Consider the following 17,490-nt stretch of genomic DNA (forward strand, 5'->3'; position numbering starts at 1 on the left):
TGTGTGTGTGTGTGTGTGTGTGTGTGTGGGAACCAATAACTTCATGAGGCTGTGTAGTGTGCTGTCTGTTTAATAAACCTGTTATTTTGAAACCCCGAGTTGGGTTTCTGTCTGTTTCCTGACTGTTTCTTCCTTGTCACCACTTATCTGCCCCCCAGTCTCTAAGCTGCCAGCCTGTTTCCAGCCCCAAGCTCCCAGGTTTCTGCCTCTCTCTCTCTCTCTCTCCCCTGGCTGTCTCCTCCTTGCCACCACTTATGTGCCCCCCCCCATTATTTCAGCTGTCTGCCTGAGTTTCCAGCCCCAGTCTATCTTAAGTAACCCCAAGCCTCAGTTCCTCAGCCAGCTTCTGTCTAGTCCACCAGTTCTAATCTCAGTTCTGGCAACTTCCACTCCTCACACTTTAACTCTCTCTCTCTCTCCTTTACTTTCCCCCAAGTATCCCAGGTACCCCAAGCACACACATATATACTGTGCCATCCAAGTTAGGAACTTATCTATGTGTAGGTGGGTTGTATGTGTGTGAACTGGTGAGTTAAAGTGTGTGTATATATGTCTTGTGTGTATGATATATGAATTAGTGATCTGAGTGTGCGGGTATGGACCATTGATTTTTGTCTAACTTTTGGGGTGTATAGTGTATGTGCTCGAATTGGTGATAGGTATGCATGTGCCTAGGCTAGTTTGGATGTGTATGTGCCTGAGTTGGTACTCTGTGTGTGTGTGTGTGTGTGTGTGTGTATGCATCCAATTGATTTGTGTGTTTGTATATGTGCAATTGTGTCACACCCTCCTGTCTAACAGCGCAATATGGAGATCTTGAGAGTTGGCCTGACCCCAACACTGGTGCCGAGCCTCAGGCGTTGTGACACTCAGAACCAGAGATGAAGAGCTCAGCCCCAGCCTGCAGCTGCAGCCCGCCCTACCCTGCGCAGATCCGGGGGGCATGCACCCCCTGTGCCTCCTGAGTTGCAGGTAGCAGTAGGAGCCACACCTCCCCCTCCCCCCACAAGCCACTTGGGGCTCAGTTCCGTGCCCTGCCCCGAGCACCTGCCCTTCCCTCAGTCCTAGCCCCACTCCCTCCCTCCCTCCCTCACTGCTGCCTGCGCACCCTCCTGCACCCCTGCTGCGTCCATGGCCGGGCTGCCTTGTGGCCCAACCACTGCCCCGCGTTTGCGAGGGACTAAGCCCTGTTAGTCCCCCTTCCATTGCCTATGGTGGGAACAAGACCTGCCTTGACACACTGCAGCATTATATACTGTATTTGAGGTCAGCACCCTGGAATGGCAACATAGGGCAGGGCTGCAGTTTCCAGGTCCCCCTGGCACTCTGGCCAACTGCAGACCTGCCCTATTTCTGAAAGGGGAGCCAGGGGAGGGGCACAGCCACACTCACCTGGCAGCAGGTCCTCCAACCTTGAGATTTTCCCACCATCCTCATCATCACAGGCCCAGAGCTCCACCTCTCCTCGCTGGATGCGGCAGATTAAGTCAGGTGTGGGACCTTGATATCCTGTTTAGGGTGGTAATTAAAGAGGGTTTGTGACTTAGTAGCGGATGCAGAATAACCCACCGGGATTTGGGGAATGGATCCAATGAGCTCAAGGTTTTTACTATGGTCTTAATGGACAAGGGAGGATGGGCATTTAGGATGGATGAGAAGGCGCTGCAGAGAGAAGCCTTCATTAAATGATGCTCCTGGTCACCCAGGCAGTGGTGGGATGGTCACAGGAAACAAACTACCGAACACTCCTGGAATAGAAAGGGCATTAAACTGACAGAGTCATCATGGACAGGTGTGGAGACTCAATGATCTGTGATGTACTAGACAGCAGAAAGATAAAGCTTTTACTGTTTTCAAGGTACCAAAATGAAAAGACAGTGGATGCGTTTACAGATGGAAAACATTTATCTTATCGGTGGAATTCCAGGCAAAGGAGTGGAAATGAGCATCTTCTCAGGAAAGAGCTGAAGTGAGGACTCATGGCAGTGAAAAGAATCTGTGACAGATGGTTGACAAGGAGACTTTTTTTCTGGGAGAGACCAATTCAGCATCACCAGGCCACAGGAAAGGATTATTTTATAATAACTGTAGCAACAACTGAGCAATCATGCTATCCAGTGGTAGGATCAACCCAGGAGTGGAGATAAGTGCACAGGTTGGCAAATACTGCAGCGTTTAACACAACTGTGAGTCATGAATCTGGGCAAAAGAAGGCAGAAAGACACACAATGTACAGCATGTGAAAGCCCATAATGTAGAAATGGTCTACATGGTCTTTGTTGAGCTAGAGCAATCATTTGACCACTTCCTTACAGAATCCTCTAGGGGAAATGGAGGGGAAAGAAAGCATCAGAAAAGACAACTAACCTAGTAAAAAGTGAAGTACCTTGACACTGCACACACGCCAAAACAAGCCCTCGTATTAGAGATCTTCTGGAAATGAAAACTGGTTTTCACTAGGCCCTGCACCTAGCCCACTTCTTCTTATCACAGTGATGGGTGTGTGATCTGCAAAGGGATTTTAGGAGGAGGACAAGAAAACATTTGAGAATAGCAGAATGAGCTTGAGAGCACAGGTTTTAATGTAAATAAAGCAAAGCCAAAGTCTGATCTATGGAGATGAAGATGTTGGGAAGGACTGTGGACAGAAGCTTCCAGTGACCCCATGACAGAAATACCTGGGATCCATCACATGTACATATATCCTAAGAGGAGATGTAGAAACGCATCATCCATTTGTTGTAGCACCAGAGGCTGATAAGACTTCTGTTAACTTCTGCTGGGTCATAACCAAAGGAGGAGAAAGGGAATTTAGACATCACAGAACTGGCCATGCTAGGATTGATAAATGTGTTTGGACAGGACACACTAGGCAAGAGAGGGAGGAAATCAGAGCCATTCCCCAGAAACAGCTCTTAGTACATTTATGTACAATGAGTTGGAGACAATATGAACACGCTGAGAAGGCAAAAGGAGATCATGTTGCCCAGAAACTGATGCATATGGAAGCAACAGGAGTTACAACAATGAGGAAGACTCAAGTGAAGGTGGCTGGATCAAATGAAGGAGCGTATATCAATATGAAATGTGAGACAGGCCTGATCACTGACAGCAGTGGGGAAGAAGGGGATGTAAACCTCCAGCCTCCAAAGTGCACGAGGACGAGACTTGTTGAAACACAGGGAGAAGACAATGAACTTTAGAGCTCATATAGGAGAAGCAAAAACCAGAGCTTTACCCAGGGAAACGAGGGCTTGGTAATTCTTCAGCATCTGGTCCCGGTAAAGCACCTTGTCTTCATCTTCCAGGAGCTCCCACTCCTTCCGTGTGAAATACACTGCCACCTCCTCAAACACCTTCGGGAGCTGCAGTCACAAGCATTACACCATCAGTGCCTCCTGTTCCAGCTGCTTCCAGCCGCCACAGCCCTATTTGCAATCACTTTGTACTACAGCTAATTGCAGACTTAGCCACGACAGGTAGAGGTGCAAAATTCCCCAGGATTCAGCTGACATGTGATGTGGATGCAGCTGTAGACATAGGAGTTTGTGTGTCAGCCTTAGCCCAGCTCATCACGCTCTATTTGCTTGGCCCCTTGAGGCAGCCTGGGCAGCACTTTTAGGGGCAGGGAGCCCCGGCTCCATGCACACTGACCAGGCCTTCTCATGCCAGCACCCCTGGCTCTCTGCACTTGGGAGGGAGCTCCTGCAAATGCAGCTTGGTGTGTTTGCAGCCCCCATCACCATAGGCTTGTCTCTCTTCAGGACTCCCCGCTCCCAAACTTTTTACAGCACCCCTGGGCTCTGCCCCAGCTGTACTCCCTCCCCTAACTGGACCCGGTGCCTTGCTCACCTCCATGGTCTCCCCCTGGTTTGGAGGCCTGCCCTGCTCCTTCTCCACTTGGCCCGGCTCATGTGTCAGGGAGTCCTTCTCCTCCAGTCTCCCTGGGAAAGCCCTCTGTAGCTCCATGATTACAGGTCCCTCCTCAGGAGGCTGCTGCTGGGCTCTCGTCAGGGTTGCAGCACCTGTGGGGTGGGGAAGAGAGCGCACAGGTTAGTCCTGGTGCTGCTGGCACAGGGAAAGCCCTGCTCGTCTCCTGGACTGGCTTGGGATTAAGGCAGATGGAGGCTTCAGTGTGTGGAAGTGGGAGGAGGACGACTCAAAGCTGCACAGCTCTTGCTAACAGACCTCCTTGGGCATTAGGCTGGAGATGAACTTCAAAAACTGTTCCAGCGTCAGGTGGTGATCACACCACATCAGAGCCTGCAGGGACATTGCTCCCTGGGAAAGAAGCTCAAGGGATGTTGGGGCTGTGTCAGCCTCCACATGTTAAGGGAGAGGGAGGGGAAAGATAAAGTCAGTTTTCTCCAGGGCATGTGAAATGCTTCCAAAGGCACCGGAGAACAAGAACAGCTGATCTGTTGGAGCACTGACCCCACCAAAATGTTGTGGCTGAGAGTTTTCTCCACCGAGGGACGGTGCCTCCTGTTGCTGGAAAGGGGAGAGTCAGCGCTTCTTACCTGCTCCTGAGAAAGGGCCTTGTCTGGGGCACCAGCCTGATGAGCTTTCACCTGCTGACCGCTCCCAGCTCTCCTCTGTTTTGGGGGAATTTGCAGGATAGAGGCCTGGTTTAGTTGTACATGAGCCAGCATAAGCCACTGGGGAGTCTCATTTCCCCGACACCTGCACCAGCCCCTTTTTGGGCACAGAGAGCTCATGGGGGCATGAGAGAGGGGCGAGCTGAACATTGATCGTCAGAGCATCAATTAGATCATGGATTGTTACCACAGCAGCACGACAGTGCCCAAGCAAGACACAGCCTCTCTCCGCTGGGAGCTGCACACATGCCATGAGAAAGGTCAGGGAGCTGCCCACCCACAGAGATCAGAGATGGGTCCCAGCTCAGCCACCTGGTTATGAATATTGGAGCCCTGCCATGGGCAGAGGCAGACGTTCGAGCCTCTCCCCCTGCATGCAGGACAGCCACTCCAGCACCCAGACCCATGCCCAGGCCTCCAGCCTGAACCTCACCCGACTCCTGGTGGGGTGGGGGCTCCTCTTTGGGGACACCGGGTTGCTTGTCACAAGGCCCCGGGGTTTCCCTCTCTCCTGACTCCTCCAGCGGGTTGTCCACACGATTGGTCTTTGGTTGCTCCGGCCAGGAATCACCAGGTTCTTGCAACGCCCCCATGTGCTGCATCTTGTCCAAGATCATCTCCTCGACCTTCACACGCACTGTGACCTGGGGATGAGAAATAATGTCACTGGAGAGCCAGGATCTAGCAGAGATGGGGCTGGGAGAGAACATCCCCCAAGCACATGGAGACAGGGACAGCAGCATCCATGATCAGGATGAAATGTTCTCACCTGGAGCTCATCCTTTTTCTTCCCCAGCTGAAACCCCTCGGCCACGGCCACGGCCTCCGCGCAGGTCTCCATGCTGCGCCCCCACTCCCAGCTCTGCATCTCCTGGGGCAGGATGGCCAGGAACTGCTCCAGCACCAGCAGCTCCAGGATCTGCTCCTTGCTGCGGCGCTGGGGCAGCGGCTCCTTGCTGCGGCGCGGGGGCCCCAGCCAGCGCTGGCAGAGCTCCCGCAGGCGGCTGCAAACCTCCCGCGGCCCCTTGCCTTCCAGGTAGCGGAGGCCCCGGAAGCACTGACGCCAGGTTTCTGGGGTGGGGAGGTCGTCCCCTGGTGCCAGCTGTGGGGTGTCTGGGGGAATCTCGGCCTCGGATGGGGGCTGCATGGTCCGCATCACCTTCTGCCCCCGGATCTCCTGGCGTTGGACCGGCTCCTCCGACCACTTCAGGGACAACCCCTGGTCCCACCCTGGATGAGACGAGGGACTTATCTTGCCCCCTCAGCTCCTGCCTGGAGCCCTCCGGAGTACTGCTCCTCCAGCTACATCTCCGGCTGCACCAGGGCTGCAAAGGGAAGGGCCACCATCTCCCCCAGCCGGGCTCTAGCTCTCCCTGCACTCACGCACGGATCTGCCGACAGCCTCCGGTCTCCGAGGCCACCTGTGGGAAAGGAGACAGCACAGACTTCACCACATGATGGGAGAACAGGACCGTGACCCTGTCCTGTCCTTGACACCCCCAACCTCAGGGGCATCCTCGCTTCCCCTCCTGCCTACACAGCTGGCTCCAGAAGTGCCCCAACTGCAGCTCCCCGCCACCCCCCAGCCTCTGCCAGGCCCTGCAGCACCCGCCTGGGCAGCATCTCCAGTGTCTCCCACCTGCCCCAGACAACTGGCCCCACAGGACTCCTCCACCATGGTCCCTCAAGCACTCCCACAGCCTCCCCTCCCCTCCACCACCGCATCTGCCCCGCCAGCCCTTCGCACAATGCCCTGCACGTGGCCCTGGGCCCCTTCCCCAACTCCCACCGATGTGACTTCATCTCCCCTCCCACCCCAACCCGTGGGAGGGAAACGTGCCAGGGTCCAGAGTTCCTGTGCCGCTCTCAGCACAAAGCCCCCTTGAGCCCTCCCCATCTTGGGGACATAGCAGCTGACCCCCCAGCCCTACCAGTGCCCCCCACCTCCCAACCCGCACTCCCCTGTCCCTGGTGCCCCTCACTCCCGACCTGCAGCCCGCGCTCCCTGGCAGCTGCCACCTTCCCCTTCTGCTTCCCCTGATGACCCCCAGGCAGATGCATTTGCTGCGCAGCTGCTGGAGCTGGGGACAAGCCTGTTTGTGCTCAAGATAGGACACGGGCCAGTGCCCTCCTGCAAACTACCAGCCTCCCTTGCTAAGGCAGGTTGCAATGGGCACTTGGTGAAAATAAAGACAAAGGGAAGTGGGGAGGTGGAGGCTGCAAGGCTGAGGCCCGAGCCAGACCTGCAAGCTGCAGAGTGCACAGCGGGCTCTGGGCTTATTGCTTGGATGAGGGTCAGGCGGAGGCAGTGATGTCCTTGGCCTGGTGCTGTGCCACACAGTCCCTGCAGGAGCTCTGGGGCTGAGCCTGGGGCAAGCAGCTGAGGGTGGCACTGGGGGAGTTGGGAGATGAGGCAGGGGCTGCGGGACCATGCCAGGCAAGGGCTCTGATAGCAGTGATGCACAGGCAGGTGGGTGCTGCGGGAGATGGGCCAGGAGGGGCCATATGAGGCTGAGCCTGTTAGGACATGGCCGTGGCCTGGGGGATGCACATGACACTGGGCGGCGGGGAGGAGGGTGCAGGAGCCATAGTGGCCTGCACATTGATGGAGCCAAGGGCAATGCAGGCCCCAGGGAGGGTGGTGGAGAGCCAGCCCCCTCCCCACCACCTGTGTCAGGGCAGGCTGCAGGCTGGCAAAGTGGGTTGTGGTCTGGCCTCTCCCATCACATCTTTGTATCTCCCCCTTTCCCCTTGTTCGGGGTGCCCCTGTCACAGGTCTATTCACACCAGTGAAAAGTCCCATCACCCAGTTTCTGGCTGGGGCTCGGGGTGAATGAGAGCCAAGCTTTAGGTGGCACAATGCAATGCCCAGGCTAGGTAACAAGAGCCTGCCGGAGGTGGGGACGTGCACTTTGGGGTGACCCAAAAAGGATTTGGCCTTATAATCCCTTCCAAAACCCAGCTGCTTCTTGGGAGTAACATTATGACACAGGCTTCAGGGGCTCTCAGTTGTCAGGGTGGCAGCATTGGGTCCAGCAAGCTTTTTAGGGAGAGTCCCACAATGGCAGATTTGTGTGGCTTAGGGTGCCCCAAAGTGGGTTATGTCCTGTAATCCTAGCCCAAAATAAGACCCTTATTTGGCACAATGCACTCAGCATGCAGGTATTGAGGGGTGGGTGGCAGGGGGCACCCAAAAACCGAGCATTGGGACCTGCCCGGGCTTCTTCTGGAGAGGCTCTGTGAGGTGGAGGGGAGCATTTTGGGGAGACCCAGAACGGATGTGCCCCATAATCCCAGCCAGATCCCGGGTCTTTTTTCAGGGCCAAGTACATGATTCTACATTTTTATGAGCCCATATACATTTTAATACCACCTCCAAGACAGACCAGCCCTCCCGCCGAACAAGTGAGACTCATTCAAAAAGAAGTCACAAGGTTATTTTCTTAAACACTATAATGCAGGGAAAGTGAGGGCTGTTTTACACACAGGAAGGGTGGAGGGGAGGAAATCAGCTGAGAGGACAAGTATCGAGGATATGAAAGTGTGCTCCAGGATGGGTTACTAACCTCTTGGAGTAGCCCGTACAGGACAATCACGGAGCCAAAGGGCTTTGGCACGAGCAGAGGCGCCTCGGTATTCCCAAAAGGAGATCATTACAGTCTCTGAGCACCTTACCGCGCATAAAGGTATTTATTTGGCTGTCTGTATTTGCACACATTGAGGTGTGGACAATGTATGGAGCAGATTCTTCAGGGCATACCCCCAGGGGTACACGTACCACAGGTTGAGAAACGGGGTACGTGTGTACCCCAGCACACTCCCTCTCTCACCCTCTTTTCCTCCCAAAACTATGGCAAAAAATTTGGTGTGCTGCACATTAAAATTCCCCAGTAATAATTTGGCGTGCCTGGGTTCAGCCCTCCTAGCTTTGGGCAACATCACCTCTAGGCCAGGTACATGCTTGATTTGTGCACCTCCGGTGTAAAAGGTGGCAACCCTACCCACACCAGATCAGACATCTGTCCTATTACGGCCTTATACACACAGCCCTTCTTCCAACATACAGCACACGTTAGTCTGTAAATACAAAACCCCCTGGAAAACTGAGGGCGGGGGTACTTATTGACATTTTCAGAAGTTAGGGGGTGCTTGCTACTTAAAAGGTTGAGAAACACAGCTTCAGGGAAGGTGTCTGTCTATCATGGTTAAAGTTAAAACAAGATAAAGAAAGGAAGGCAACAGCGAATGAGCCTATCCGCTGGTTAGAAGGCTGTCGGTAACATCTGATCCTATTTTAAAGATCATCTGGATATGCCAGGAGCACAGCCGACGGGTTTTCGGCGCACAGTCGTTGCTCCACCCACAGAACAATTGAAGGATGTCGCCAGCAAAGATCATTGCTACATGCACCTAAAAAAAAAAGGGGTCCCCAGGGCAGTCACAGGCTCGCAGCAACATAAATGAACTTTTGTGCAGTGAAACATGCAGGCAGATGTCGTCTGGCTGGCGAGCGAATCAAGGCCGTAGCAAAAGCCTGGCTGGCCTGCACTCCAGGTCCCGCGTGTAATGATTCGGGTCCCGCAGCGAATACCGACACGGAGGAATGAGGAAGAGAACAGACCTTTAAGGACAGCACAGGAAGGGCTCCTCCAGCACAGACCATGTGGCTGCCTCCATCTTTATTCTCCTCTCCTCCAGGGATCCTGTGCAAATTCCTCACCGATGATAAGACGTTTCCTTGTAAGGGACTGTCTCCAAAGTCTAACCCTCGTCACTACGTTTCCCCCCCTCCTTTTTTTTTTTTTAAATAACCACCACAGTGTAACAACAAAAACTCCCCAACAACAACACATCAAGCACGCAAGACAAAACCACCAAACCATCCAGAACTAGGCCTGTGCGAAATTGCGCCCCGTGTTTCATTCCAAATCTGTTTCAATACGTTTCGACCTTGAAACAACGACATCGAAGCAAAACAAAAGGCTTCAAAAGGAAATGAGGGCACTCAAAATGTTTCCAAGCCGGGCTTGCTGCAGCTAAACAGAAACTAAAGAGAGCGAGGGGGAAGAGGAGGGAAGGACTGCTCTTATATTGACATCTAGCTCCTGGTTCGATTCCCCTGCTCTCTGATTGCTCACCCCCACTCTCTGATCACTTCCTCCCACTCTCTGATTGCTCACCCCCACTCTCTGATCGCTTCCTCCCACTCTCTGATCGCTTCCTCCCACTCTCTGATCGCTCACCCCCACTCTCTGATCTCTTCCCCAGCTCTTCCCGGGAGCGCAGGCTCTCATTCTGCATGCAGGGGTTTAGCAGGCTGCTGCTGAAACTGCAGCGGCAGCCTGTTGAAACCCAGCATGCAGATCTGAGGGGCTGTGCCCCCCAGGAAGAGCTGGGGGAACTGAACAGGGGACTGGGGGATGGCCCTGGCTGTGGGGCTGTGCCAGACTCCTCCTGGGCATGCAGGCCCCCAGATCTGTGCACGGGATGACAGAAGGCTGCCGCTGCCAGCTGGGACTGGCACTGGGCGCAGCCCATGCCGAGAAGGGGGAAGACTGGGGCACAGCCCCGCAGCCAGGGCCATCCTTGGAGGGGAGCGAATCAGGGCGACTGCCCCAGGCTCTGCACTTTGGGGGGCCTGCAGAGCTGGGGCCACAGCAACTCTGCACCGCCACCAGCTTAGCGTCCAGCCGCTCGCTACCCCTCCCCACTCCTGCTGCCAATGCTGCCACTGCTACCGGCAGCAGCAACTTCTTCACATCTAGGGCACATGGGACCCACATGGGCTGATTTGCCCTGCACCCTGCACCCTGCTTGGGTCAGCTCTGCCCGCAGCCCTCCTGGAGGGGCACAGGCCCCCAGATCTGCACACGGGATGACAGCAGGCTGCCACTGCTGGCTGGGGCCGGTGGCAGCACCAGGCTTCCCGGCACACAGCCTGATGTCATCCCGTGCGCAGATCTGGGGGCCTGCACCCCCCGAGAGGAGTCTGGCACAGCCCTGCAGCTGTCCCAGGGGTGCAGGCCCCTAGATCTGCATGCGGGATGACAGCAGGCTGCTGCTGACGGCAAGCGATACGAGTTTTGCTTTGAACAGTTAGGTGCACGGGTTTCTAGGAAACTGCACCTCAATCTCCTTGAAACGTGGCAGGCCTCACACCCTCAGAACGGGCTACCGTCCCTGCAATTTTCATCTGAATCAGGCAGGAAATCACAGTTATAGGCATTTTCATGATTCCCCATTATATCCTATGGGTGAAACGCTGACATGAGTTGAAACAGCGAAATGGTTTTCTTCTTTTATTTGTTGTAGCCTCCTGTCTGCGCTTGGAAGTGAACTCTCAACTCGACATAGGCTTGAATCTCTGTCTCGGAGGTCTTTTCCACTTGTCCAGTGGTGGCTATTGCCCTGGACAGCGCATCTGCTGTAAACAGAAACTTGCCAGGTGTGTTGTTCGCAGTGAAGTCATACTCCTGCAGCTTAAATCATCATTCTTCGAACCATCGGTCTTAACCATCGTTCTTTGAATCCTTAAGGTGCAGTCGATCGGAAGCTTGCAAAACAGTGCTATCACGGGCTTGTGGTCTGTTTCTACACTCACTTTCTGCCCGTAAATATATTGACTGAATGTCTAGCATGCAAACAAAATTCCTAACAACTCAATCAGTGCATACCTGCTTTCTGCCTCAGTTAGTGATTTAGATGCATACGCAATGGGTTGCCATCGGTTGTTAAAATTCTGCAGTAGCACAGCACTGGATCCCAACTGCGAAGCATCTGGTGATATCTGTACTGGTTTCCCAGGGGTATTGAATTTTAAGATAGGTTCTTGTCTTAATTGTTGCTTCAATGCCTTTCATGCCTCCTCCTGTTCTGGACTCTCACGAAGCATCCTTAGAGGTGCTGCTGTTGTAGACAGGTTTGGTAGGGACCTTCCAAGATAATTTACCATTCCTAAAAAGCATCGCAAGTCTTTTTTGACTGGGGGAGTGGCATCATTTCAATAGCCCAAATTTTTTTCTCATCCGCTTTCACCCCTTCTCTACAAATAATGTCTCCCACAAATGTCAGTTCTGTAGCTCCAAAAACATATTTCTGTCTATTGCATTTCAAATTTGCAGCCCTAGTTGCCTCCAACACCTCTTGGAGTCCACGATCATGCTCTTCCTTGGTGGAGCCCCAGATGATGATATCATCCATAGGTGTCTACACCTGGAATATGCTCATAAATCATATGTATAGTGTTGTGATACACCTCTGGCACTGTAGCTATACCGAAAGGTAAATGCAGAAATCAATACCTTCCCAATGGAGTACTGAATGTGCATATTTTGAATTTTCCTCTGTTAACTTCAGCTGTCAGAATCCAGAAGAAGCATCAAATTTACTGAAGAACTGCGCATTCGCAAACTGAGCCATCATCTCTTCTCTGGTGGGCAACTTAAAATGTTCTCTCTTTATGGCCTTATTGAGATCCCTTGGATCCAAGCATACCCACAGCTGGCCATTATTCTTCTCCACAATAACTAGGGAGTTCACCCACTCTGTTGGCTCCTCAATTTTCTGTATGACCTGGGCTTCCTCCATCCTTTGAGCTCTGCCTTTAGTTTATCACAGAGGGCAAAAGGCACCTCTCTGCATGGGTGTATAACTGGGCGGACCTGTTTCTTTACCTGAATTGTATGTTCCCCTGGTAAGAAACCTAGGCCTTGAAACAAATCTTGCTATTCCAAGATAAGGTCTTCATACCCTGATCCAGAGTGTACTAATGCAAGCACCTGTTTAACCAAACTGAGCTTTTCAGAAGCTTGTAGGCCTAAAATAGGTGTCAGCTCCTTAGGTACTACAACGAATGCAAGATTGTACACCACATTTTTATGTTTGATGCAGGCTAGGCACTTTCCCTTGACAGATATCTTCGTTCCTGAATAGGCAGTTATGGTTATTATTGTAGGCCTCAGTTTTTTATAATTTTGCTCTAGTAAAAATGTTCACCTGAGCCCCTGTATCCAGTTTGAATGGTATCATTAACCCATGCACTTCCAGTGGCAGGATCCAGTCCTTTTCAGTCGCTCTGCTTGATTCTACTGTATCTATATAATACTGTCCTTCTGGACTACATTCAACCGTATGCACCTGGACGTTATGGGCTTGCACTTTGCAACATTTGGCCACGATTATTCTTACCACAATTAAAACAGGGCTTTCCTAATGCAGCACATGATTTGGAGCCATGCTGCATTGCACACCGGCTGCATGCTTGCCTGTGCTCCATCTCCATCTGCCCCTTGGTAGTAGCTGTGGTAACCTCCATTTGAAGTAGCCTTTTCTGTCCATCTTTACTACATATTGCATGGACACCATCCTCAGCTGCATTCAGCTCTTTGGCCTGAGCAGTTTCAGCTGCTCTAGAAATCAGTATAGTTTTTTCAAGGGATAGGTCTCCTTCGTGGAGCAGCCTCTCTCTTAATCCATTGTCTATAATGCCACAAATGATTCTAGCCCTGATCAGAGAATCTGTCACATCCCCAAAAAGACAGACTCTTGCTGAGCCTTTTAAACTCTGTGATATAGTGCTCTATGCTTTTATCTGTTGTTTGCATGCACATAAAACATTTATGCCTTTCAAAAGTCTCATTGCATTTTGGCACACGATATTCTTCAAATTTATTCATTATCTCATTTAACTTCATGTTTTGGCCTGGAGCAAACGTAAAATTGTTGTATTTCTTCCCTTACCGCATGCAGGAAAATGGATGATTTAACTTTATCAGTTCTCTTCTGCTCCTATAGCAGCTAAACACAACTCAAACCTTTGTCTAAATGGTCTCGAGTGCTCAGCTATATTGCCTGACAATGAAAGGCAAGAAGGGGCTTGCAACGCATCCACATCTCTCTGAGCTGATGACACTTCTGCCTTGCAGAGAGGGGACTGTACTCGCAAAGGCCTTTGTTCCTTGCTGAGTGTAGCTCTGAGGCCCTGAATTACCAGCTTTCTGCTAGGGATAACACTGCAGATCCATCCAATCTTCCCCATTCATCACTCCTGACGCCATCTAATAATTTAGGTCCTGCAGTGAATAAGGACAACTAGGAATGAGGAAGAGAACAGACCTTTAATGATACCACAGCATGGGTTCCTCCATCTGGATTTCTCCAACTCCCCAGGGATCAGTGTTCAAATTCCTCCCACGATAGGAGGGGTGTAGGTTGTAGCCGTGTTGGTCTAAAGGACACAGGCAGACAAGGTTCTTTGCGTGAATCTGTTCTCTTTTATTAGATCAACTTAAATATTTGGGGAAAAAAAAAAGTCCTTGTAAGGGACTGTCTCCAAAGTCTAACCCTTATGACTAACCGTTCATAAAGCAAGCAATGAGAGAACTGAAGCAGGTATCAACTTGAACTTTGGTTTCCCCTTGGGCATTTATGCCTGAAGAGGAGGAGCAAACTTAAGCAGAAGATTAGACCCTGTTTTATCTTTCCTCTCCACCAAAACAGCAATTGAGTTACTAGCCAGCCTTTCCCTTCTAAGCTTTCTCAGATCTAACAATAATTTAGCTCTTCCCCCCCCAGGGTACTTCACATGTGTTGAGAATCATTTTTATGGGTTGATTGGTAGCAGATTGGAGTCATTTTACACAAACTCGAGAGCTCCAATTAACTGGTTACTGTTTTTACAATAAAGAAAAAAAAAGAGTCCAATAACAGCCCTCAGCCGTCCCTTATCCTGACAATAGCTACCACTGCAGCAATTCAGACTTGTGCCAGCATTGGGCAGAGCCTAAAACGCTCAGTCAGTCTGATACCTGAGCCTCTCAGCTGGTATTATACTTTACTTATTGTATTCTGCAAAGCTTTTGGAGGTGCAATCTGCATGACAGGTGCTGTGTATTACACATAAAACCAAGTCAGAATTATTAGCTCTGAATTTTAATTAGGAAGCTCTTTATATCTCTTATGTTCCTTGGAGACTGGAGAATAGGTTAAAGCACATATAAATGGATTTTAAAAAACTAGCTGGAGCAAATAAATTTGCTGCTGTAGGAGTCCATATAGTTAAGTGACTGTAACAAAAACAGACTGAGTTGGAAGAAAAGAGGTTGCTATTTTTCCAGGAGTACATGCTGTGGTTCTAACAAATTACATCCCCCAGGTTGTGTTTGCTCTAGGCACAGGCAATGAATATTGAAATACGTTTGCAGCTTTCAGTTCATTTTGAGGGTGTTGGTAAGTAGCATCAGATTGACAGCCTGGAAAACCAAAGGCTTCCCTATACCCAAAGCCAAGTGGCCATGCCAGCCTCCCCACTGTGCCCAAGCAACACGTCCTGGGGTGGACCTGAAAGGACAGTCAGGTTGCCTGAACTCTGTTCTTGGCTTCTCTGCCAAGTCACCCTACCTATGCATACCTTTTAGTATCGAGTTGTGATTTTAGTTGCAGCCATGGAGGAGTTAGACTTCGACCCAATGATTATTGGCGAAGATTGAATTAAATGTAATTTTTCCATTGGCCTTTGGTGAGGCACAACGAGAACAAAGCTCTAACATAGCCGTATCTCATATTTCCTTCTAATGTCTAATCTTCTGTAGCTAGACATCATCCTGAGGATCATTTAGCTGCAAGATTAACTGTCATAAGAAAGCCCCGATAGCAAAAGACATCTGCGTCAAGGCACCAGAGGAAAATAAGAACTGGCATTAATGTAGTCTCATGCAGAGCCTTCATTAGAAGGTATGCACTAGAAAAACACTGCCGACACCCAGCCTCCAGTCAAGCAAATCTTTACTAAATGTTCAGTGACAGTGCAAATGTCTCCCAGTTCCAGGGGGCACCAATATGGTTAGTTAGGGTTGCTGCTCCTCTTTCAAACAAGGTCCTTTGGGTGAAGCTGATATCTTTTATTAGACCTACTTAAATAGTTGGAACTTCTTTTTTCTTAGCAGGGTTTTGGGTTTAAAAACCCTTCGTCAGGCTGAGGAAGCATCTGCAGTTGGTGTGTGCTCTTCCTGGAGGGAATAAATAGTAAAGAGGTCAGAGGCTGTGCTGCAGCAAGACCGGCAGTCAGTGAAGATGTACATTGAGGAGTCAATGGGTGAGAGACAGGCTGGGGGGTGCGGGATGGATGTAGCAGGTAAGTAGTGGAGAGGTACCTGGGGAGTCAGATGTCAGACAGGTGATAATGTGTCATCAATCCAATATCTATATTTAGTCCATGATCTTTTGTACCCAGGAGGTCGATGAAGTTCATAGGGTCATCTGTGAAAGATGTTTTGTAAATCCCCTTTGAGGATTAGAACTGAGAGATTGGAGAGAGAGTGGTTTTCTTGTGAGAAATGTGCCCCCACCGGTAGTTGTGTTAGTTATCCAGGCTGTAGCCGAGTTGGTCTAGAGGAAAAAGCAATCGGAGCTCATGGACAGAGGTGATATCTTTTATTAGACCAACATGATTTTTGCAAAAAAATGTCTTTAAGTGCAAGCTTTTGGGCACAAACACCCTTCATCAGGCATCTTTAAATAATAAAAGATATCACTGTCCACGAGCCCTGATTGCTTATTCCTCCAGACCAATACAGCTATAACCTGAATACCTGACACATGGAAGATATCCAATTTTAGCTGATTTTTAAAAATGAAATCTTGACGTTTTCCCAAACAGGAAACAACTTTGACCACCTGAAACCTGAGATCCTGCTCCTGCCTCTGTCAAAGGTAATTTGTACCACCACAACCTCACAGGAGCTGAGACTTCATACCAGCTCTGAACTGCCTGCCTAGAGGGTTTTTCCATCTATTGACCCCTCTGTGAAATATGAACTTTCATTTCTACCCAGGAGAACTTTTACTATATTTTCTCTGATGCCCGATGAAGGGTGTTTGTTCCTGGAAGCTTGCAATTAAAGATTTTTTTTTGCAAAAATCTTGTTGGTCTAATAAAAGATATCACCTCTGTCCACCAGCCCTGATTGCTTTTCCACCCCCCACCAGTAATTGGGTATTCTTGTCTTTAATCGGTTTCTGGCGCGCGTTTATTCTGGAGGAGCCTATGAACTTCACTTCATCCACCTCCTGGATACAAAAAAAAATAAATCATGGACTAAATACAGACATTGGATTTATGACACACTATAACCTGCCAGGCATCTGACTCCCCAGGTACCTCTCCACTATTTACCTGCTACATTCATCCACCCTGCCAGCCTGTCTCTCACCCACAGACTCCTCAATGTACATCTTCACCAACTGCCTGTCTTGCTGCAGCCCAGCCTCTGGCCTCTTTACTATTTATTCCACCCAGGAAGAGCACACACCAACTGCAGATGCTTCCTCAGCCCGACCCAAAAGCTTGCTAAGAAATTTTTTTCCAACTATTTAAGTTGGTCTAATAAAAGAGATCAGCTTCACCTGAAGAACCTTGTCTGCTTATGCCCTTAGACCAACACGGCTACAACCCACACCCCTGCTCTTCTTTCAAGAACTTACTGAGGTTCAGACCCCAGGTGTCACTACCGAGGAGAGGGGAATGGCATCTTTCATTATCATCTTAAACATGGCCGCATAAAGACCTTCTTCCTCTTTTAGAGTGGAGTTGGGCTTTGGGGTCTCTTGACCTACTAGTTTTGCATTATTTGTTCCCATAGGGGCCTCGTGCTTATAAAAAAAACCCCATAGGCAGACACATTCCCTGCATACCCTTACAGGCCAACGCTAGACAACGTGGAGGCAATGTGAAGCAGTGACCGAGAGAAGGTGGGAGAGTAAGAATAGAGGTGCCAATGCAGCTCTCCACAGCAGCATTTTTCCTTGCAATGAACAGAGGACATGCCGCGATCTTGCCCTGCGTGAGCTTTTGGCCATAAAGCATGCAACCTGCTAACTGCAGTTTAAAATGAGG

General features: G+C 50.5%; 2 protein-coding genes across 3 annotated transcripts in view; both read right to left on the minus strand.

The window, feature by feature from the left end:
- Window positions 1–2,436, minus strand: part of TMEM177 (transmembrane protein 177) — a 24,733-nt gene extending 22,297 nt beyond the window's left edge. The window contains exon 1 of the mRNA XM_025203313.1: window positions 2,368–2,436. The gene's annotated coding sequence lies outside the window, so the exon portion shown is untranslated. The remainder of the gene's footprint in view (window positions 1–2,367) is intronic.
- LOC102377484 (zinc finger protein 708-like) overlaps window positions 1–9,305 on the minus strand; it is a 12,562-nt gene extending 3,257 nt beyond the window's left edge. Inside the window, exons 1-6 of one of the 2 annotated variants that reach the window (XM_025203309.1) lie at window positions 9,220–9,305; window positions 5,368–6,019; window positions 5,032–5,242; window positions 3,853–4,025; window positions 3,239–3,365; window positions 1,393–1,509 (exon numbers count right to left, since the gene is read on the minus strand). In XM_025203309.1, coding sequence (XP_025059094.1) covers window positions 1,393–1,509; window positions 3,239–3,365; window positions 3,853–4,025; window positions 5,032–5,242; window positions 5,368–5,754 — 1,015 coding nt within the window. In that variant the 5' untranslated portion in view covers window positions 5,755–6,019; window positions 9,220–9,305. Of the gene's footprint in view, window positions 1–1,392; window positions 1,510–3,238; window positions 3,366–3,852; window positions 4,026–5,031; window positions 5,243–5,367; window positions 6,020–8,164 lie in introns of both variants that reach the window. The other variant, XM_025203308.1, reaches the window with a different exon arrangement.
- Between the last annotated feature and the right edge of the window lie 8,185 nt (window positions 9,306–17,490).

This window comes from Alligator sinensis, unplaced genomic scaffold (genome assembly GCF_000455745.1).
Source record: "Alligator sinensis unplaced genomic scaffold, ASM45574v1 scaffold510_1, whole genome shotgun sequence".
NCBI classification, from domain to species: Eukaryota; Metazoa; Chordata; order Crocodylia; family Alligatoridae; genus Alligator; species Alligator sinensis.